The sequence below is a fragment of the Dermacentor albipictus genome, chromosome 2 (genome assembly GCF_038994185.2).
Source record: "Dermacentor albipictus isolate Rhodes 1998 colony chromosome 2, USDA_Dalb.pri_finalv2, whole genome shotgun sequence".
Lineage (NCBI taxonomy): Eukaryota > Metazoa > Arthropoda > Arachnida > Ixodida > Ixodidae > Dermacentor > Dermacentor albipictus.
This window is the reverse complement of record NC_091822.1, coordinates 41,917,924-41,937,107: the sequence shown is the minus strand read 5'-3', so window position 1 is coordinate 41,937,107 and position 19,184 is coordinate 41,917,924. Positions and strand designations below refer to the sequence as shown.

Genomic DNA, 19,184 nt, shown 5'->3' with positions numbered 1-19,184 from the left:
ATATGATGAACAAAACCGGATTTTTTTCTGAATAGCAAAAAGCCGCCCCACTCCGAAAGTAGAGGATAGCTGCCGCTGTTTGCTCAGGCACTGGCTACTCGCACCTGCCAGAGAGTATGACTGTATTTGCGTATAACAAAACCTTTCGCGTGGTCGTATAACGTTATGGCGGCCTTTCGGCACGTATGCAACATCGTTCTGCAAACTCTTTTTTTCTGAGGATCACTCAAAACGCTGTAAAATTTGCGCAGATACGATAGTTTCAGGTTTTAATGCCTCCTCGTAGCAAAATCGTTCCGCCCCCGTTCAGGCGTAGGTGCACGGCCCGAACGCCCGGTCCCGTCCGTGGCCGCACGGGAGGGACGCCAGTCCTCGCGAGTGAATGAAGATCACCATGCAGAGTGCGTTGGCCGGCTTGTGCGCGTTCTCCGGGCTGGCTCGCGTGCAGCTGAAGGCGCAGTGCGCGACCAGGAACAGCTGAGCGGGCGACAGCTGCACGGATGGAAGCACCTGGCGCTGCATGGATGGCAGCGCCTGGAAGGTCGTGTACGCGATGCGGGAACCCCGGATGTGGCTGGCCTGCTTCTCCTCGTCGAAGAGCGCTTCGTCGATGCGATAGTGTGTCTGTCGCTTGCTCTTCTTTTTTGCGGTCTGAAAGAGAAAGCAACAAAAAAAACAAGAAAAGCGAGGGTTTTAAAACATAATCTGTACAGCCCGCTCGATAGTTACAAAAAGCTTGAACATAAAAGCAAAGCGAAATGCATGTTCGATGTAAGAAGTGATGCCGGCGGTTTCATATCCATAACAGGTGTGAAGCTTTTACAGTCACTGCATAAGGATTACCTACCATAATAATCTTCCTTGAGTTTCACAAAATATGCCTCTGTACTGTCGTAGGGCGTATTTCATCGGACTGTAAAACGTACACAGTCTATGCAGGCTTGCAGTGAACGCGGGCAAATTACTGCTCGAGCAGCAGGTGCCAGTGCACACCATTTATTGCGTACCACACAAACAGACATAGGCAGTCCAGTTGTAGCTACACTTTCTTTATGTTTTCATTATTGATCTTACTTGGGTAACTCGCTCTGAACCAGGGGGGTACACTCCCCGGTTCCGGTGGCACAGGAAATTGGCGCCATCTCTGTAATGGGCGACGCAAAAATCCGTTTCCCTTGCATGGCCTCGTAGATCGTCGCGCGCACGCGCGCCGATCCAGGTGGCCAAGCCCTTCACCCCTCTCAACTCCCCTCCACACGCCCTCTCTCGTACCACCCTCGCAACTCCCTCACCTTCGACTGCGCGCCCGCACCACCGTGCCGAGCCCGCCGGCCCGGCTGCTGCTTTGTCCGCTACGTAACGCTTTATTTTTGTTATGTACTGTCATCGAGATGCGTGCACTGCTGTGCGTTGACCGACGCGGCTAGTTTCGTCAGTTCTGTGGTCATCGGTAGCTGTGTGCTTGTGCTCCGCGATGTTTTACCCGTTTCACAACTCGTACCGCTCGTGCATCGTGCAGTGGCGCACAAATACCTCAAAAAGAAGTCCTGCAAGGTTGTTCCGGGTGCCTAAAGACAACAGGTGAGCGCTCAGACCCAAGGACATCAGAAGGCGCATCTACACGAACACAGCCCTGTCCATTTGTGTGCTCCATGAGGCTCCGGACGTCGTTCCGCCTTGATTGTGCTACACTTGCCTCTTCCCGGTAGAGAAAGCTGACAAATAGATGTTCCTCCTCATTGTCACCTGTTCTGTGACTTGTGTTTTTCTCTTCCAAGTCTCACTCTGCAACTTCAGTAACTTGCCCAGCTTTCCATACCGCCCTCAGTGCTTTTTCTGTGTATCACGTTCTACAAACCTACTAACAGCTGAAAAATTACTCTTAGTGTTTGTGTACTATCTCAGTAACCCCCGATGGGAAAACCGCGCGAACAAGCTTCATGTGTAGGCATGATACGCTTTTTTTTCTTCTGGAAAGCATGAGCATTGCAAGTGTCCTACATGCAGATTTTTGCAGTTCATGTTCATTATACAAAGGAGAGCCCCGTAGGTACGACTTAGTGCCATAAGTGACGTAATTTTATTGCCAAGCATTGCATTCGGGTAGAAAGAAAAGTCGTGTTGGCTTGTTTTACCTGGTCTTTGATTGAGGAATAAGCCTTTCTTTCTGCGAATGTTTTCTATGTGCTGCTGCAAAAGCCGTCTACCTCCTGTTCCCCTTGCCACCGTTACTCAAGTTGTGGCCAAGTGCAAGATAATGTGATTATGTGTGTTTCAGCTTTTAGTACAATGTTATTTTTTTCTGCCTTGTTTTTTTAATTTGTTCAGCAGTAATGAACATGCCACGCATTTCATATGCTTTCGTGCAGATTTATAAGTAAGCTTTCTTTTCGTATGGCTCTCAATCAAACAATGTTAGCATTTTATTCTATCTTTCAGGTATTTTGTGTGTCATTGTTTTTGCCATTACCAGTGAGTTTTCCCTTCTTATAGTTGTAATGACTATGTTATACACGTTGTCCAATTTTGTGCAATATCTTAGTGCATATATCAGGAGCTCGTCTACATTTAGGTCTTGATGAGGTTATATAAAAATCTTGTTTTTTTATGTGTGTACATGAAACGGCCTTCGCGTTTTCTAGCACTTTCTTTTGTTATTTCACCATCTGTGAACTTTTGCCTTTAGTACTCTTGTATATGTCATGCACCTTTCACTTTTGCTCATTTTTTGAGCGTTTATCACACCACGTTGTAAGAAAAATCTGTTTTCGGAAACGGATTCAATAAAGCGAGACTAAACATCTGTTGTGTTGGAAGTGGAATTTTTTTTATGTCCCGGCACATGCTGGTATAATATATGTATGGGCAAGACTGCGTGCGTGCCAACGCATAGCCCACGGTGCACCACGCGCCAGCTCGCAAGCAATGCCAATGCGCGGCGTAGCGCGCGCATTGCTTGCGAGCTGGCGCGTGGCGCGCCGCGCGCGCTAAAAAAAAAAAGAACGCGCCGCTTACGGGTAAAAAGAAAAAAAGTGAGCGGCGCGCGTGGCACGGGGGAAAGGGGGAAAGAGAGAGGAGTGGGTCGGCATAATAAAAAACAAAAAGGAAAGAAAAGCTTTTGGGAGAGGAGGTGCCACGCGGCTGCTATTGCTGTTACCATGACAACGTAAACAATCATGCGTCGCCCATTAGTTAGGGCCGTAACTGAAGGGGACCTTGGCGCTAGCGTCGAAAGAGCGTCTGCTCGAAAACGGCCAATGGGATGTATACGAAGTGTCCCCCCCCTATCTGAACCTCTTGCCAGAATTTCTGTGTGTCGGTGATACGAGTTGCTCCTAGACAACATAGTTAATTAGGACTCCGGATAAAGCTCTTGTTAAGTAATTACTTTATGTAATTGCCTCTCGTTACGAGGCACAGAACAAATCAATGAGGACAAGTGGCTCTCCGCTATCAAGAGCCCCGATGCCGGGGCGCAACTATGGGCTGCACAGAGGGCCCACGATGCGGCGGTAAGGCATGGCTTGACTGTCCCAATCTGGGAGCGGCCCGCAGCGCACTGAGTCGCGTACCTAGGGATCTTGATTAAAGTTTTGCATCCATCCATCCATGTAATTGTTCGAGCGCTCCCCCATAAATATGTTACCTAAATGGTAAGACAGTGGCAATATCTGAGACCTAAGCAATAAGGAAACCAATAAATGCCGATAAAGCTGTTTTATTTCGAACAAAATGAGGGTGGGTAAAAGCGCGGTAGCTTCTAGGTATTTGATTTATGCATGGCATCTTCTAAAATATATATGTCGGAAAAGAATGACGCAAGCGAACATTTCCCCACAATGGACGTATAAGATTTCCGATAGCGTTCTACTCTGGGTAAATTGAACAATACGTGTATATTATTCAATTCGCCTTTTACATGTTGCTACGTTTTATAAGCAGTGTAACATTTATCTGCTTAACGTATTTACTAAAGAAATATACGAAGACTGTTACGGCAAGCCTTAAAGTATTCCGACGCATCGTCTGTTTATGAAATATTTCATGCTTCCAGCACATCACGATTCTGTTACCCGTTGTTGCACTCAAGATATTGGATTCAACAACATAAAGCAACAACGCCGGTCATGCAATATTTCTTTCACAGAATACAACAGGTATTAAGTGCTAAAGAAGACGTGTACAAAAAGAAACCATCCAATACGAGTGGTATAGCCTTTTTGGCCTTCCTTTTCATCCGCGCTGTGGTTGGCGTTGAGGAGCTGTCGACATGTCTTCGTTACGCAAATAGCGGTATATAAAGAACTGCAGATATCGCAGACATTAAAGTGTTCTGTGCGTTTACATAAGGATGAACTGTGGAGATCAGGGAGAGTATACGTTCGATACCTACCGACACAGCGAAAGTATGCGGAGGATAGCGTCCATGAAACATCCAAACGTCATTGTACTCGATGCTCGGTTTGTAAATGCAGTGGATAGATCTCCGCGTATAACAAACCACCACCCCATTTCAATTTCCTTCTATATGGAGAACTAGGAAAGCAAGCTTAAGCTTTGCACGAATATGTGGCTGAGAGAACTTCTACGTCAATAGAACACCGATGGAAGTCTTCTTCAGCAAAAAAAAAAAATGTTCGTGTATTGAGGTTGGAAGCATGATTAGCCTGCAGAGTGTTACCTCTCTGACTCATTCATGATGACCAAAACGAAGCCATAGTAGCCTTTGAGCTAATAAAGTGCGGAACTCATTCTTCATCACGACAAAAATAACAGATTCTAGCACCGCAGTGATGACGTGTTAGGGCTTTTCGGTCTCGTCTGATTCGGCCTGCTGTTATCGCCGCATGCGCGCGTATAACCCGGTTTGAAGGTCGGCAGGTGACGTTCCTCAATGAACAGCCGGATACCGATGAGCGAATGTAAGCCACTATATTGTTTCTTTCAGCAACCAGTGTCTATCTGCTGCAACCGAGACTACGACAGCGGAACCATAGGATACCGTCGACACTGGGAACTGCCAGCCTTCCCGTAAGACTCAAATAAATGTTATCCGTTATATTGGAAGAGAAAGTACAAATTCGAACACTGAATGCTAAAATAAATATCATTTGAACAGCAAGAACCAATCCGAATCTTCGAAACATTGAGTATTCGCATACGCTTAATAATGACTCGAACGCTTATGCACACTCGTCGATAAAACTTTACAGAACACGAAATCTGAGCAAAAGCTAAAAATCAACCTAGCCTCACTACGCAGCCTAGTATTCGCATTTACAGCATCTACCAGTACATGGGAATAATGTTGAGATATTCGGTTTTACTGACTACTGTTACAGGCTGGTCGCAAATTCAAAGTTTTCTGAGATGCCGTGGTCCGCAAACTTTTGTGGCCGAGTGTACGTCCCTTGAAAGACATAGCGAGACGTATATCGTAGCCCACTCTCCTACTTTAGGATAACGTTGCTGTGTTCTTGTACTAGAGATACATACAATTTTGAATAATTATTACAAAGCTCATAAAAATGGCTGGCACACGTAACTTCCAGTTTTTATTGCTAATACACGCAACTCTCCAGAAACAAAGGAAACCGACACTATAAATACAATGACGTGTATAGCAGTACCTTCCTTTGTATATAGCTCAAGCCCTTGCATTTAATAATGGTGATTTGCAAATAGCTGTAAAGAGTACAGGGGTAGTCAGACACATGCCGAGTCTATCAGGATCAACATTCAGGAGCATTAGTACAGAACTACGTTATTACAGAAATAAAATGGTTTTTATGCGTAATCCACTGGCACTTGCAAATAACTTGTTAACATTTAGTAGATACAAATGAGACGGAAATCAGTTGGCGACACGTGTGTCGTCGCAACAATGCCGGCAGTACCGGATCAATATTTTTATCCCTGCAATACTAATCATAGGTACTTTCCAAAAGGACATGATCTCCAATGGTCTAAACAAGGCATTGGCTACAAAACTAACGAGGAACATAGAGATGGAAGGAAGGTGGAAAAATGTCAGCATCGCGCAACATTCTTAAGAGCGGCCCTAATCTTGTGTGTAGCCACACTTCGAAAATATGGACATCCGAGTACTTTGCGTAAGCAGACAGTTGTATGCGAAAATTTCTCAAGCCACACGGTGGCGCACTGGCCAGCACGCACATCAGTTCACGCACATCGCAGCTCCCGCTCTTGGTGCTACACGTGATGCCGAATCTTTGAATGACAGTGGGAACGCTAGTGACAATGACAAATTGGGCCGAACCAGAAGAAAGGCGCTATGTATAAGTATCCGCTGTAGAAAATGCAGGTAATTAATGTCGTTTCATGGGCTGCTGGTCGATGTTGGCGAAAGAATAAATGGCGCCTATGTTAGGCCATACCAAACCACCTTTCCTATGTTTCTTCGCAATTTGTGCTTGTATAGTATTGTACTGATTATATGGCCAATTATAAATACTTTGTCTTGGAACACATACAATGATATTAGAAAATGTTGGCCGCGCAAACCGCACTTCAAGAAGAATAAAAACTGAAAAGAAGTCACTGTAGCGCAGCTTTTCCTATTGTGTTGGTAATCTATCTATGCTATTATGCTCCGCTCTCAAAAAGCTATTTCCATATAAGAGGAGACACGGCTCTTAGGAGCCGAAAATTTGCCCGAGAATCGAGTTTTCAGAAATCTTATTTTCGTGTTCCTACTACCAACCCGCACTCTGCAACTTTTTATTTAAATATACCTCGTATTGATGGCGTAACAGCGATTCAAAGATTCGTTGCCACACCCACAGGCCTCTAAATTGTGTACGAATTGCGCTTATTTCGGTTGCCTATAACTCGTGAACGGCTCGGTCAACCGCGGCCATTTTGGTATCGTTGAAAAGCTCGCGCGTTTGGCTTTTTATCACTCAGTCAGCAACCCTGCGCTCGCCGCGTTCACAAATAAAACGAGAAAAGAAAGCGTGCATAGAAAGTCGTCATTGGCCAGTTAGGATCACGTGGATACGATGGCATCATGTTATTGGCTTAGGGCACTGGATAGGAAAATTTGGCTAGGAGAGGCGCCATTTTGTCTTTGGTTGCGACCGCGCCATAGGTGTTCTGTGACCGCGCCATGACAAAATGCCTAGGACCGAAAAAGTTTCACACTGTCTATCAGTTCGGCCGAAAGCGAGCAAAAAATAAGAAACGTGCTAAGGGCACGACATCGCGGGACACTGCAACGGATGAGCAAGCGACTTTCGTCGCTAAGGCACCCGACAACGGCGATGGAGGTGATAGCGGTCCAACAGCGCGCGGCTCTAGAACCGATGAGCAAGTGACTCGCGGTACTGGTGCATCCGACAACGGCGATGTATCGCGCGTCTCTACAGCGGGTCAGCAAGCGATTCGCAGCGATGCTGCTGATAGCGATCTGCAGACCGACGGCATCCTTCGCGCCGACTCCGGCCATGTGAGAGTTGCGGCTCGCGGCGATGCAGGTGATCGCGTACTGCAGAACGACGGCATCCTTCGCGCCGACTCCGGCAGTGTGAGAGTTGCGGCTCGCGGCGATGCAGGTGATCGCGTACTGCAGAACGACGGCATCCTTCGCGCCGACTCCGGCAGTGTGAGAGTTGCGGCTCGCGGCGATGCAGGTGATCGCGTACTGCAGAACGACGGCATCCTTCGCGCCGACTCCGGCAGTGTGAGAGTTGCGGCTCGCGGCGATGCAGGTGATCGCGTACTGCAGAACGACGGCATCCTTCGCGCCGACTCCGGCAGTGTGAGAGTTGGGGCTAGAACTGTCACGAGCAGCGAAATAGCTCAAGTGAGGGTCCGTGATCAAGTCACGCTTGATAAACTCGAGGCGACGCCGGCAACAGCGCGAAAGACTGCTGTTTTCACTCATGCAAGCGACGCGTCATCGTCTTCAGCCGTGGACATTGCAGCTTTATACGCGATTGTTGACCTGAACATTGTCAATGTGCTGCTTGCTGCCTTGAGATGCAAGGTATGCGGAGGGTGTGCGAAAGCAGTCACGGGCGACCGTGACTACGGCCTCGCCAAGAAACTGGTCGTGTTGTGCGAGAATTGTGGTGAAGTTGCGGCGCAATGGAACTCGCGCAGAGTTGATGGTGAAAAGACATGTAATCCGGTTGAGGTTAACATGTTAGCCACACGTGCAATGATCAGCAGTGGAAATGGCCAAACAGCCATGAACGACATCTTCGCGTTGATGGGGCTTTCGCGCCGGGGACTCCACAATGAGACGTTTCAGCGGCACCTAAAGAAGACGCTAGAGCCTGCTGCACCCCGAGCTGCCGCGACCGTAATGACTCGGTGTGCGAAAGAAGTCACTGAATTGTATGAGGACATTAGTTTCGGACACAAAAAGAACATTGCTGTGTGCTACGACGGAACTTGGTTGACAAGGGGACATTCCTCACATATTGGTGTTGGAACTGTTGTTGAACTCTTCACTCGATCTGTGCTCGATTACCATGTGATGTCTAACTTTTGTTTGGGCGGCGAGAATGGCCCTAAGCCAGACAGTGAAGGCTATGACCTTTGGAAGTTGAGCCACCAGTGCCAAAAAAACACAAGCTGCAAGTCTGGCCAGATGGAAGTAGATGCAGGCAAAATCTTGTTATAGAGGTCACTTCAGCGACATAACCTTCGCTATACCACCATGTTGTGTGACGGTGACAGCCGCACATACAATGCAATTAGAGAAGCGAAAGTTTACGGATACATTGAAGTAGAAAAGGAGGATTGCATCAACTATGTGAGGAAACGCATGGGCACCGCACTCCGCAACTTATTAGAGAAACACAAGGGTGAAGGCAAACGAAGCCTCGGTGGCAAGGGGAGATTGACAGCTGAGCTGGTCGACAGGTTGGCTGTCTGCTATGGGCGAGCCCTAAAATCACATGTTGGTGATGTGGAAGCCATTAGCCGTGCAGTGATGGCAACTTTTTATCATGTGACTTCCACTGACAGTTGCCCAAACCATTCCCTGTGCCCGGCTGGTGAGCAGTCTTGGTGCCCTCACAATGCAGCAAAGGCCAAAGGGGAGCCAGAACCTAGTCACAAATACAATTTGCCTAGTGATGTCGCTGCAGCTCTTTTATCAGTGTATCAGCGCTTGTCAGAGAAGAGCCTGCTGCAGAGGTGCCTGAGGGGAAGGACTCAGAATTCGAATGAGTCTCTGCACTCTGTAATCTGGAGCTTGCTAGCAAAAGAGCAGCACTGGTCTCTTGTTGCAGTACAGGCAGCTGTTGCAGAAGCTGTGCTGCGTTTTAATGCTGGCAACGAGTATGCAGCTGCAGCAGTGCTATCAGAGCTCGACATGAATATAACACCCACTGGGTCCAGCAGGGCAAAAGAAAAGGACTTGCGGCGGAGTACAAGTTCTACCAAAAAAAGGGCAGCATCACATGGCCTTGCTAAGGCAGTCAAAAAAAGCACCATGACAGCATGCATCCTGACTACTCCCCTGGTTCATTTCGAGATATATCGGTGGGGGGGATCTGTGAATAAACGGAAATATTTTGGCCCGTTTTCTCAAAGCAGCATTTCTGATGGTGTCATTGTCTTGGAGCAACAATATATTCAGTTGTGCTTGTCCTACAGCAGTAATTATATTTTGGCCAGAAAGGTAGTTAATTGGTCAGTGAAGTAGGCCTAAATTATGAATAAATATCATTACAGAAAATTTCTAAAAATAATAATTTTTTCTGGCAGCTGCATTAGCTTTTACTTTGAAAATTTTGACATGCCTTAATTTTGGTCCAAATTTGTGAAAAACATTCATTCTTGCCTGGTTAGACCCCTGTATCATCCTTGATCAAGTTAGTATTCAAGCATTTGCAGTAATCACCACGAACATGTCCTGAAATGTTCTTTCTCGTTTTCTCAAAACGACATTTTTGATGGTAGTGTAGTTTTGGAGTGACGATATCTCTGGTTCTACTCATGTTGTTGCAATAATTCTTTTTTCGTCAGAAACGTGGACACATTGGGAGTGCAGTAGGCCTAAAATGTAAACAAATATCATTACAGAAATTTTGAAAAAGTAATAATTTCTCCAGGGTTTCACTAATGCCTTCTGCTTACAAAATTTTGACATGCTCTAACTTCGGCATAAATCAGTTTAGAACATTCATTCTGGTAGCACTGCAACCTCTGATCATTCAACATCATTTTGATGTGCCAGTCTCCTTCATTAACAGCCAGCATTGTAGAGAGAACTTGCCTCCAAATTAGTCCGTACAAAAAAATATGAATTGCTTATATTGTGAAAAGTACTTGTTGCATGGGAAAACCAATTGCATATTTGAAATCAGCTTGTCAAAATACATAAGTGATGGAAGTTTTATCAAGTTGTGGCCACAAATGAAAAAGTAAATTTAAGTGGGGTGTGATAGTGACAATGACAAATTGGGCAGAACCAGAAGAGAGGCGCTGTGTATAAGTATCCGCTGTAGAAAATGCAGGTAATTAATGTCGTTTCATGGGTTGCTGGTCGATGTTGGTGAAAGAATAAATGGCGCCTATTTTAGATCGAACCAAACCACCTTTCCTATGTTTATTCACAATCTGTGCTTGTATAATATTGTACTGATTATATGGCCAATTATAAATACTTAGTCTTGGAACACATACAATGATATTAGAAAATGTTGGCTGCGCAAACCGCACTTCAAGAAGAATAAAGGCTGAAATGAAGTCACTGTAGCGCAGCTTTTCCTATTGTGTTGATAGTCTATCTATGCCATTATGCTCCGCCCTGAAAAAGCTATTTCCATATAATCCTTGTTGTCTCCATGTTGTTCGTGTCATGCCTAAAGCACTGATCGCAGAACACAGCCTTGGGCTAATCGCCCGAATGCTGAATAGAAGTTCTCCTGCTGCTGAAATTTTTTGTTCAATTCGTCTAAAACAGATTCATACTTTTGTTCCACAGATTATTAGAAAAATAGAGATATCATTGTAGCTCCACTTGACAAACAATGGCGTAGCATGTGTGTTGCTTACTGTTGCGTCTCAATACGACAATGAGGACTATCTAGACATTTTTCATGAGACAGTCCTTTCATGAGCGCGCGCCCAGATGACGGCGGGCCACGAAATAGACTGTCACACGCAAACAAAGGATGTCACTTCGGGGTGAGAAGGACAGCGATGACCACTCTAAATGAGCCTAATCCTGGCACGGTAAACTAATTGATGAAATTGGCCAACGTAGAATGCTACCGTGGGAACAACGTTCGCCTGGGATTCCGAGACTGCTAGACGCCTGCGCCATATGCGGGATGAAGGTGCAACATAGGAGGTGGAGTCCGGCGAAACGATGTGAACACATGGGAGGGATATTGGGACCGATCCGACGATTGTGATTTGCCGAGCTACAGTGATCAGATTCCCTAGCCTACTCTCCTAGGGAAGATGATGGTTTTAAAAGCGGACACCTTTAGTGCAGTGAGAGGTGTGCTGATGTTTCCTCATGTGAACTCATACGTTTAAAATGCTCCTACATGGAGGGGGCTTCCTCATCTGGAGCCAGCGTTAATGTAAGATAAACCCTCTCACATTCATTCCTACTGCCACACGTACTCATCAATGCGCCTGGAAGATCCCTGGCCTAAATAGTACCTCGAGCTGCGAAGCCACCAAGGCCGTGATACTTATTTATTACCATAGGTTACGGTTATTATAGCTCAAGGCTAATAACCTTTAAAAATGTGTAACTAACACTTTTTCAGCAATAAGTGCAATTCATTTTCATTATGAAGTGGTTCGTCTGAATATACATTACTTTTCTGTAAATAAGTATATGTTTTGTTACAAAGGTTTGTAAGCCTGGCTCGCGCAAACGAATAGGTTTCATTAACGTAGCAGTTACCAGCCCAAGCGTAAAGCGCGTTAGTTGAAGTTCAGTTGTGTGCTTTGTAGACTACATTGTTTTAGTTCCATTTCTATCTTACGCCAGATTTTTCCACCAACGAATTCAACGGGATGGCACGTTTCTCGACTGTGGCGCAACTCAGAAATATATTATGTTTCCAGTTCTACCACTAGAACAGCTTCTAAATCCACTCTTGCGCAACTTGCAGTACAATAATTTCGCTGTGTGAATGAAAAGAAAGCAGTCAGCGCGCGTTGTGATTTGCAAGTGCGAATTCGGAAATTAGTGAATTGTGGAAGCAACTCAAATGATACATCAAGCCACACGTTTTATTAGAATGTCATCAGGGGCGGAACCCGTTTACGCCGACACACTGAAGTGTGAGGTTGCATGTCGAGTATTTCAAACACTTGAATATCTATCCTGCGTGCTTAGTTCCTTATTGTAGCACGCTATCATACAGTACCACGTCCGAGCATCTAATTCTTCTTTCTCGCGCGTGTTTTTGATAACATACTCCGCAACAGTTTAACACGGTAGAGCTGCGAACACCACGGTTGGCCACGTCTTGCGAAATCACCACATGGGCAAAGCCGAGCAGCTAAAAAAAAAAATCACCGCCCTTTCCATTCCGTGAAGATAGTCGAACAGCGAAGCTGTGTTAAGTACACCGAGTGTTGCACCGTGCAAGTCAAACTCCGCAAGCACTCTATATGGTAAATCTCCAGTTTCTCCATTCCTTCACCTCATTTTCGCTTTTGCGTGCTTCGCGTGGTGAGCATGCTTTAGGAGCGCTGCCATCTCTGACATGCACCTCGGGGTCACCCCTTACGACGACGAGCCTGTTCCCGAGCCAACTCTCACTGGCGCTCGCAGTAGGCAGCTTCCTCCTCAGGAGTACGAAATACTCGTGGTATTACCGTAGTTGTAGCCGGGATGCAATGTGCGGAACCACTAATCCAAAGCTTTGTATATTGGGCGGAAGGCCCACCACTGGAGATGCGGGCGCTGCAATCGCTTTGACGATTGGCTGGATTGGATTGACAATTGGCGTGGCGGCCGGCACCAGCAAGAAGTGCCGGCAGCCACGCGCTCCTGCTTTCGCGTTTCAATCGCTGGGCATTGTTCGTTGGCCGCAAATCACCAGCGTAACATTTGTTGCTTTCGTTTATCAATTAACTATTTTTTCAATAGTCGATAAAGTGTATAACAGCTGTGTCTTACCAGTACTCACATACGAAGCAGGAACCTGGTGGCTTACGAAAAGGGTTCTACTTAAATTGATGACTCAATGAGCTATGGAAAGAAGAATGATGGATGTAACGTTAAGGGATAAGAAAAGAGCAGATTGGGTGAGGCAGCAAACGCGAGTTAATGACATCTTAGTTGAAGTCAAGAAGAAGAAATGGGCATGGGCAGGACATGTAATGAGGAGGGAAATAACTGATGCTCAATAAGGGTAATGAACTGGATTCCAAGGGAAGGGAAGCGTAGCAGGGGGCGGCAGAAAGTTAGGTGGGCGGATGAGGCTAAGAAGTTTGCAGGGACGACATGGCCACAATTAGTATAAGACCAGGGTAGTTGGAGAAGCATGGGAGAGGTCTTTGCCCTGCAGTGGGCGTAACCAGGCTGCTGCTGCTGCTGCTGCTGCTGCTGCTGCTGCTGCTGCTGCTGCTAATGCTGCTGCTGTAGATGATGATAAATTCGACACCGCTCTGGCTCGATCGCCAAAAATGCACCGTGTAACAACCTGTGATTAGATTCGCGTATAAGATTGCATTCTCACAGGCAGAAAGGCGCCGCTCCTACCCCTTTCTCCTAGTTGAGCTCTTCTTTTCCTCTCCCGCTAGCTAACGTGACCTCTTTTTAGCGATGTCCGACAAAGACGGCACAAGGTCAGCATAAACAGCATCGCTGTAAAGAGCGTGCGCTTGTCAATTGGTAGTTTTCACATGACGTCCATAGACTCAGCCCTTCGCCGTGCTAGTTCCCAGATAATTCGGCGAATATGTTATCAGTGCGTGATATTAACACGCGTGCACTGTTCTGCGTTCTTGCGACGGCCGTCCATGACCGGTTTATCTCGGTTATCAATTTGTTTCTCGACGCAATACGAGCCTTCCTTACGCCTCTTCAGAACGTGCTAGTATCACAAGATGGCGGCCACGAAGGCGCAGATTCAAATTATCTCTACGAAGTTCTGTGAATCAAAAATCAGTTTATAAATTTGTGGACTTGTGCTGGATTTCGCTTATGCCAGCATTATCAACTTAATCAAGATGAGGTGTCGTGGAACTTACCGAGGAATTTCCGTCATGACTTGTACTTTCAGTGTGACTGCGCGACATTGCGGTGCCTCCATTCTTGTTTACCGAATGACCATGGGTTGTCTATAAGAAAAAAAGAGGCGTTTGAGTTCTCACTCCCACTAAGGGCATACATAGATCGTCATTCACAACACCGTTTGCTGGCCTGGAAGCCAGGCCGCTTGCAAGAGGCCATGAAGGGGCTATTGAGATTATGCACAACTCACTTGTGGACACGTCTCAAACATAGACTGTCATTTAAATCTTTTGAAACTGGCGCTCAGTTAGTGTTACGCTGTGACTGTGCGATAGTCCGCTGCAGAACACTCAAGTCACTCTGCCCCTTTCTGTGAAGCCTACAGGTACCTCCAGCTTCCAGCCCATCCTAGTCAAGTACTGTAGCGTACAGTACAAGCTTAAAGAAACTGTGCAATGGCCGCGCCACATGACTAATGTCTGAGTGTCTGGTGCCTTTTTTCTCCGCTCTGTAAGTTTGGATGGCACGCTAGAGCAGTTGTGAACCAACCTTCTAAGGCGAAACCTTCGTCAAACTGGTCACGTTGTCTTCAAGGATGCAATGTTACGTCAAGTGATGCGGACCCTGACCTGCTCTCTAGTGCCTCATTTCCTTCAAACACGTTTCAAGTTGACACGCAAGCATCATTGTTGTTGCTGGCTGCGTCTGAGACAAGGAGGTTAAATATGGGGGTGATCGCTGCATCAAACGACGGTAAGAATCCACCCACTGCTGAGGCACGACTGCAAAACTTAAACCGGAAATTCGCATTCGCAATACCAACAAGCCACCCCATTAATTTCAATATTTCTCGTGCGGTGTCATTATTTTCTGAATTACAGCAAATGTCAACAATTTAATTTAATATTTTTAAGTAAAATCTACAGTGCTCGCCAAAACAAAATGACCAAAACGTTGGAAATAAACACATTAGCTAATAAATCATGACCAATAAACAAATTACTTAGCTTTACATACTTTGACCTATGCAAGGTTCTGCACAATGCTGATTATTGCTCGTTTGATTGATTATTGCAATGCTCGTTGATTTAGGTCATTACGGCTAAAAATCGACTCGCGCTAGATCCACGAGGCAATTCTTTCATACGAATTTAATTTATTTTGTTAAAACAATTCTATTTGGCTGAAAGTGGGCCCATGCAAATAATATTGTAGCAATTTCATCCACGCCAAGGAAACAAAATTATGGCGTAAACTCATCTCAATTTCTTAGCAAGACATACGATGAATCACACAAGTCAACGCGAACCTCATTGCTATAGAAGAGGCAGTAGACACTCTTGTAGTCCAGAGCATCGTTGTTCTCCCAGTACGTTTTCCAGTTAGCTTTTTCGTCTTCTGTTATCTTGCTCTTAATGTATTCCGCTATTTGGTAAGAGATGATCTGCAAAAAAAAAATGAAGCTTCAATGAGTTGTCGCATCGAAGAAGATATTTACGCCGTTTTCTACACCGACATCCATGTGTCACGTAGTGAAGACTACAATAAAAGAAAGCATTTGACCATCCGCTCGACATTCAAAAAGTTATGTGGTCGTGGAAAAGTAGTACATTGTGGGATGCTTTGTGCATATGGAATTTTCTACAATAGTGATGGTAACCCGCCGTGGTTGCTCAGTGGCTATGGTGTTGGGCTGCTGAGCACGAGGTCGCGGGATCGAATCCCGGCCATGGCGGCCGCATTTCGATGGGGGCGAAATGCGAAACCACCCGTGTGCTTAGATTTAGGTGCACGTTAAAGAACCCCAGGTGGTCAAAATTTCCGGAGTCCTCCACTACGGCGTGCCTCATAATCAGAAAGTGGTTTTGGCACGTAAAACCCCAAATATTATTATTAATAGTGATGGTAGGCAGAGCAGTAAAGGTGAGGCCTTCGAGTAAGAAGCTTTTTTATGTTGCTGTTTGTCCAGGGTCGTATATAACTGCGATCAACGACATAAGAAAGGCTTACGTTGCGCTTAGATTGCACTTTCAGAATAAATCTGCAAGACCTTGTCGTTATGAGAACATTTTTGGAAGTTCGCAACATTGTTGGCGACAATGTGAAAAGCTGAAAAGCTAACTCCGTTTGAGAAAAGAAAACTGCAGAAAATAAAGACTCATGCATCATCTCACTAAAGCAGTGTAGACTCACAAATAATTGTCATGGTCAAAACGCGTAACTTCTGTGCTGTCTGGGCTGACGAAATCGCGTGCCCATTACTTTAACTCGTGCATACATGCTGCTGAGATGCGGATGATCAAATTCATACCGGTAGAATTTACAGCCCCGCCAGAACACAGTTAGCAAAATGCCAGTGACTCAACTAAACGTCAAAAATTGAATATGTAGCAGAAAACCTCATACCCACATGAAATACTCATAGTGATGAAAATGACATGGCAAAAAAATGAAACAGACCTAGAAACAAACCAACTCGCATTGTGAAATTTTTCCGTCCTGCAGATTGCAAACATAAAGTATGTTCTGTATTTACTGGATAGCATTTATATAGATGCGACACTCCCTATAGTGATCACTGCGGAATCAAGCACCATCTGTTTTGAGCAAGCCCTTGAGCAATGTCCTAATCAATGTTTTCATTACTACTGTGTAAAACCTCGAGAAATGCGCGCTCGGACCAATCGTCGGAGCTTATCTTGTGACTTCTTGATCTTAGATTAGTCCATAATAAACGCGAAAGGTCTGATATTTTTAATATTAGGCTATTCTAGAGAATTTTCACGCTTTCCCTATTAGCAGTGAGAAGTTGGAGTGGCGCCATCTCGAAAGCGACGTCACGGCCAAAACATCGCTCGCTCCGGCTCGCTCGACTGCCGCACGCGCTCGTTCCCTCATGAATCCTTGGCTCGAGCCGTAAGTATTGCAGGATACGTCGGCTTCTTTCTGCTGTCACATGCGAACCCCAGTTTACTCATCAAAATTGCGTGGTTCGAGAAAATTTGCGGCTTCGATATCGCAAGATAACAGATTGGTGGGCTGGTTGGTATGCATAAATTGAGACAAATAACAAAAAAGCACGAGGACAATGGAAGGGAACGAAGACACAGCGCTACTAAAAACGGAATTTTTATTGCACATGATTACCACATATTTACCTTCCTACAACAGCAATCAAACAAGGCCACGGTCGCAACATGCATTTCTTTCCGGCAAAATCATCCACCATAGGTGCCGCGAAAGAAACGTGGTTTCTTTTTTTGACAGCGACCACAGATGGGCAACCTACACAGTTATCGTTTCTGATCATTTCGAATGCCTCGATGATTTCCCTAGTGACTTCATCCAGGTTCCTAGATATCACTAGTGATTTGTCAAACAAGGGTTTACAGCCACAACGCGAGCACTGTGCGGCTAGATGGCTGCTCTTTACCAGATTATTGACATTACACGAATGTTCCCGTAAGCGATCACTGGTGCACTTTCCCGGCTGTCTAATGTAATCCTTCCCGAAGTCTAAAGGAATATGGTGCACCACTCTTTCCAGGCACCAAACAAACGCGAGCCGGTGATTTCATCGAAGTCATGGCGCCTCTTTGTAGTATTGTTAACATTCGCGCACGAACCAGACAATTTCAAAGGGGTCAAAAAGACGACGTCAACGCTAATATGATTCCCAAATTTCTTCATATTATGGATGCACGTACAACGCTAAAGCACTGGAGGCCGTAAACTCTACGTTTGTTAAGTGGGACGAGGTGTGCCTTGAAAAAGTCAAGAAAGAGGCGCGTAGTCTGTAAGAGCTTTAATCTAGAAGCCCTTCGTCGAGACTTAGACGAGATAAAGGGACTGTGTTTGCAAACGTTCTTTTCTGCGAAAACGCACGAAGATGAGTGTCCACTCCTTGTTATTTCATTAGAAAAGGACTGCTGGTCAAAAGCGGTAGCTTGATTTTTAAAGGCAAAGCTAGAAATTTGAGCTCTCGATGACCATTTTAGAATCAGTAGCTCTGATCAAGTAATAGAATTTTAAAAAACAACACACACGTAAGCTTCTCTGCCTTCGCTCTAGACATTCAAAACTTCTTTTACTCATTACCTCAATAGGCGCCACTTCAATGGGTGGAAGACGCCAAAGAGAACCACGGCGTAGTGGGCTTCCAGAATGAAGTCGGTCTAATCGCTAACCAGTTTTTAGAACTTTAAATGTTTTACTTGTCCTCGACGTTCGCTGCTTCAGGTGAGAACATTTTTTACAGAGATAAGGCATGTGAATTGGATGCTGCCCTGCACATCTGTTACGCGGCCTATTCTCGATCATTACGATAAAATTCTGTGCACTAGCCTGAAAGGATGACAGGTTGCAAAAGTTTCAAGGTATGTCGATGATTGTATAGTATGTTTACAATGGACAATGAATGCTGGGCTTCTTCCATGTATGCTGTCTATTCAGTTGTTCCTGGGTGTCTCCAATCTCTTATTTCGTCATGTGGAGAGCCTGCTAACAGTTCCAATAGGTTTTAGATTTTGTCCGTGTTTTCTCAAACAGTCGTGTGTGTTGGTACTATGAGCGCCGAGGGAAGAAAGCCATTCTGCCATCTTCATCAGCGCATTCCGAAATAGTTAGGCGGGGCGTCATTATTCTTTGTTTTAAAAACTATCTTCTAAAGTCTCATACAAGCATAGCGAACGACAGAAAACAAACGGAAATACTGCAGAAGGCGCCCGGACACCGCCCGAGCTGTAGCAGACGAGAGGTGTGAGTCAGTGTCCTGACGTAACGCGAGCGGCACTCACAGCGCCTTTGTAGGTCGTTCTCGGGGCTAACATAAATCGCTCTTCAATAAATTAACCTCTTGGCTGGCTATTTTCATTGTTATGCTGTACCTTATCCGTGAGAAATAGGATCATGCTTTGTCTATTTTCCTGCTTTCTTTTTTTTTCTGCAAATGTAAACTAGAATATCACTTATCGCCATTCGCTCTATGATCCCCACC

At 45.5% G+C, this 19,184-nt stretch overlaps 1 protein-coding gene across 1 annotated transcript in view; it reads right to left on the bottom strand.

Moving 5' to 3' along the window:
* Window positions 1-252: 252 nt before the first annotated feature.
* LOC135900697 (uncharacterized) overlaps window positions 253-19,184 on the bottom strand; it is a 129,764-nt gene continuing 110,832 nt past the window's right edge. Inside the window, exons 11-13 of the mRNA XM_070532844.1 lie at window positions 15,498-15,632; window positions 14,206-14,295; window positions 253-651 (exon numbers count right to left, since the gene is read on the bottom strand). Coding sequence (XP_070388945.1) covers window positions 307-651; window positions 14,206-14,295; window positions 15,498-15,632 — 570 coding nt within the window. The 3' untranslated portion in view covers window positions 253-306. The remainder of the gene's footprint in view (window positions 652-14,205; window positions 14,296-15,497; window positions 15,633-19,184) is intronic.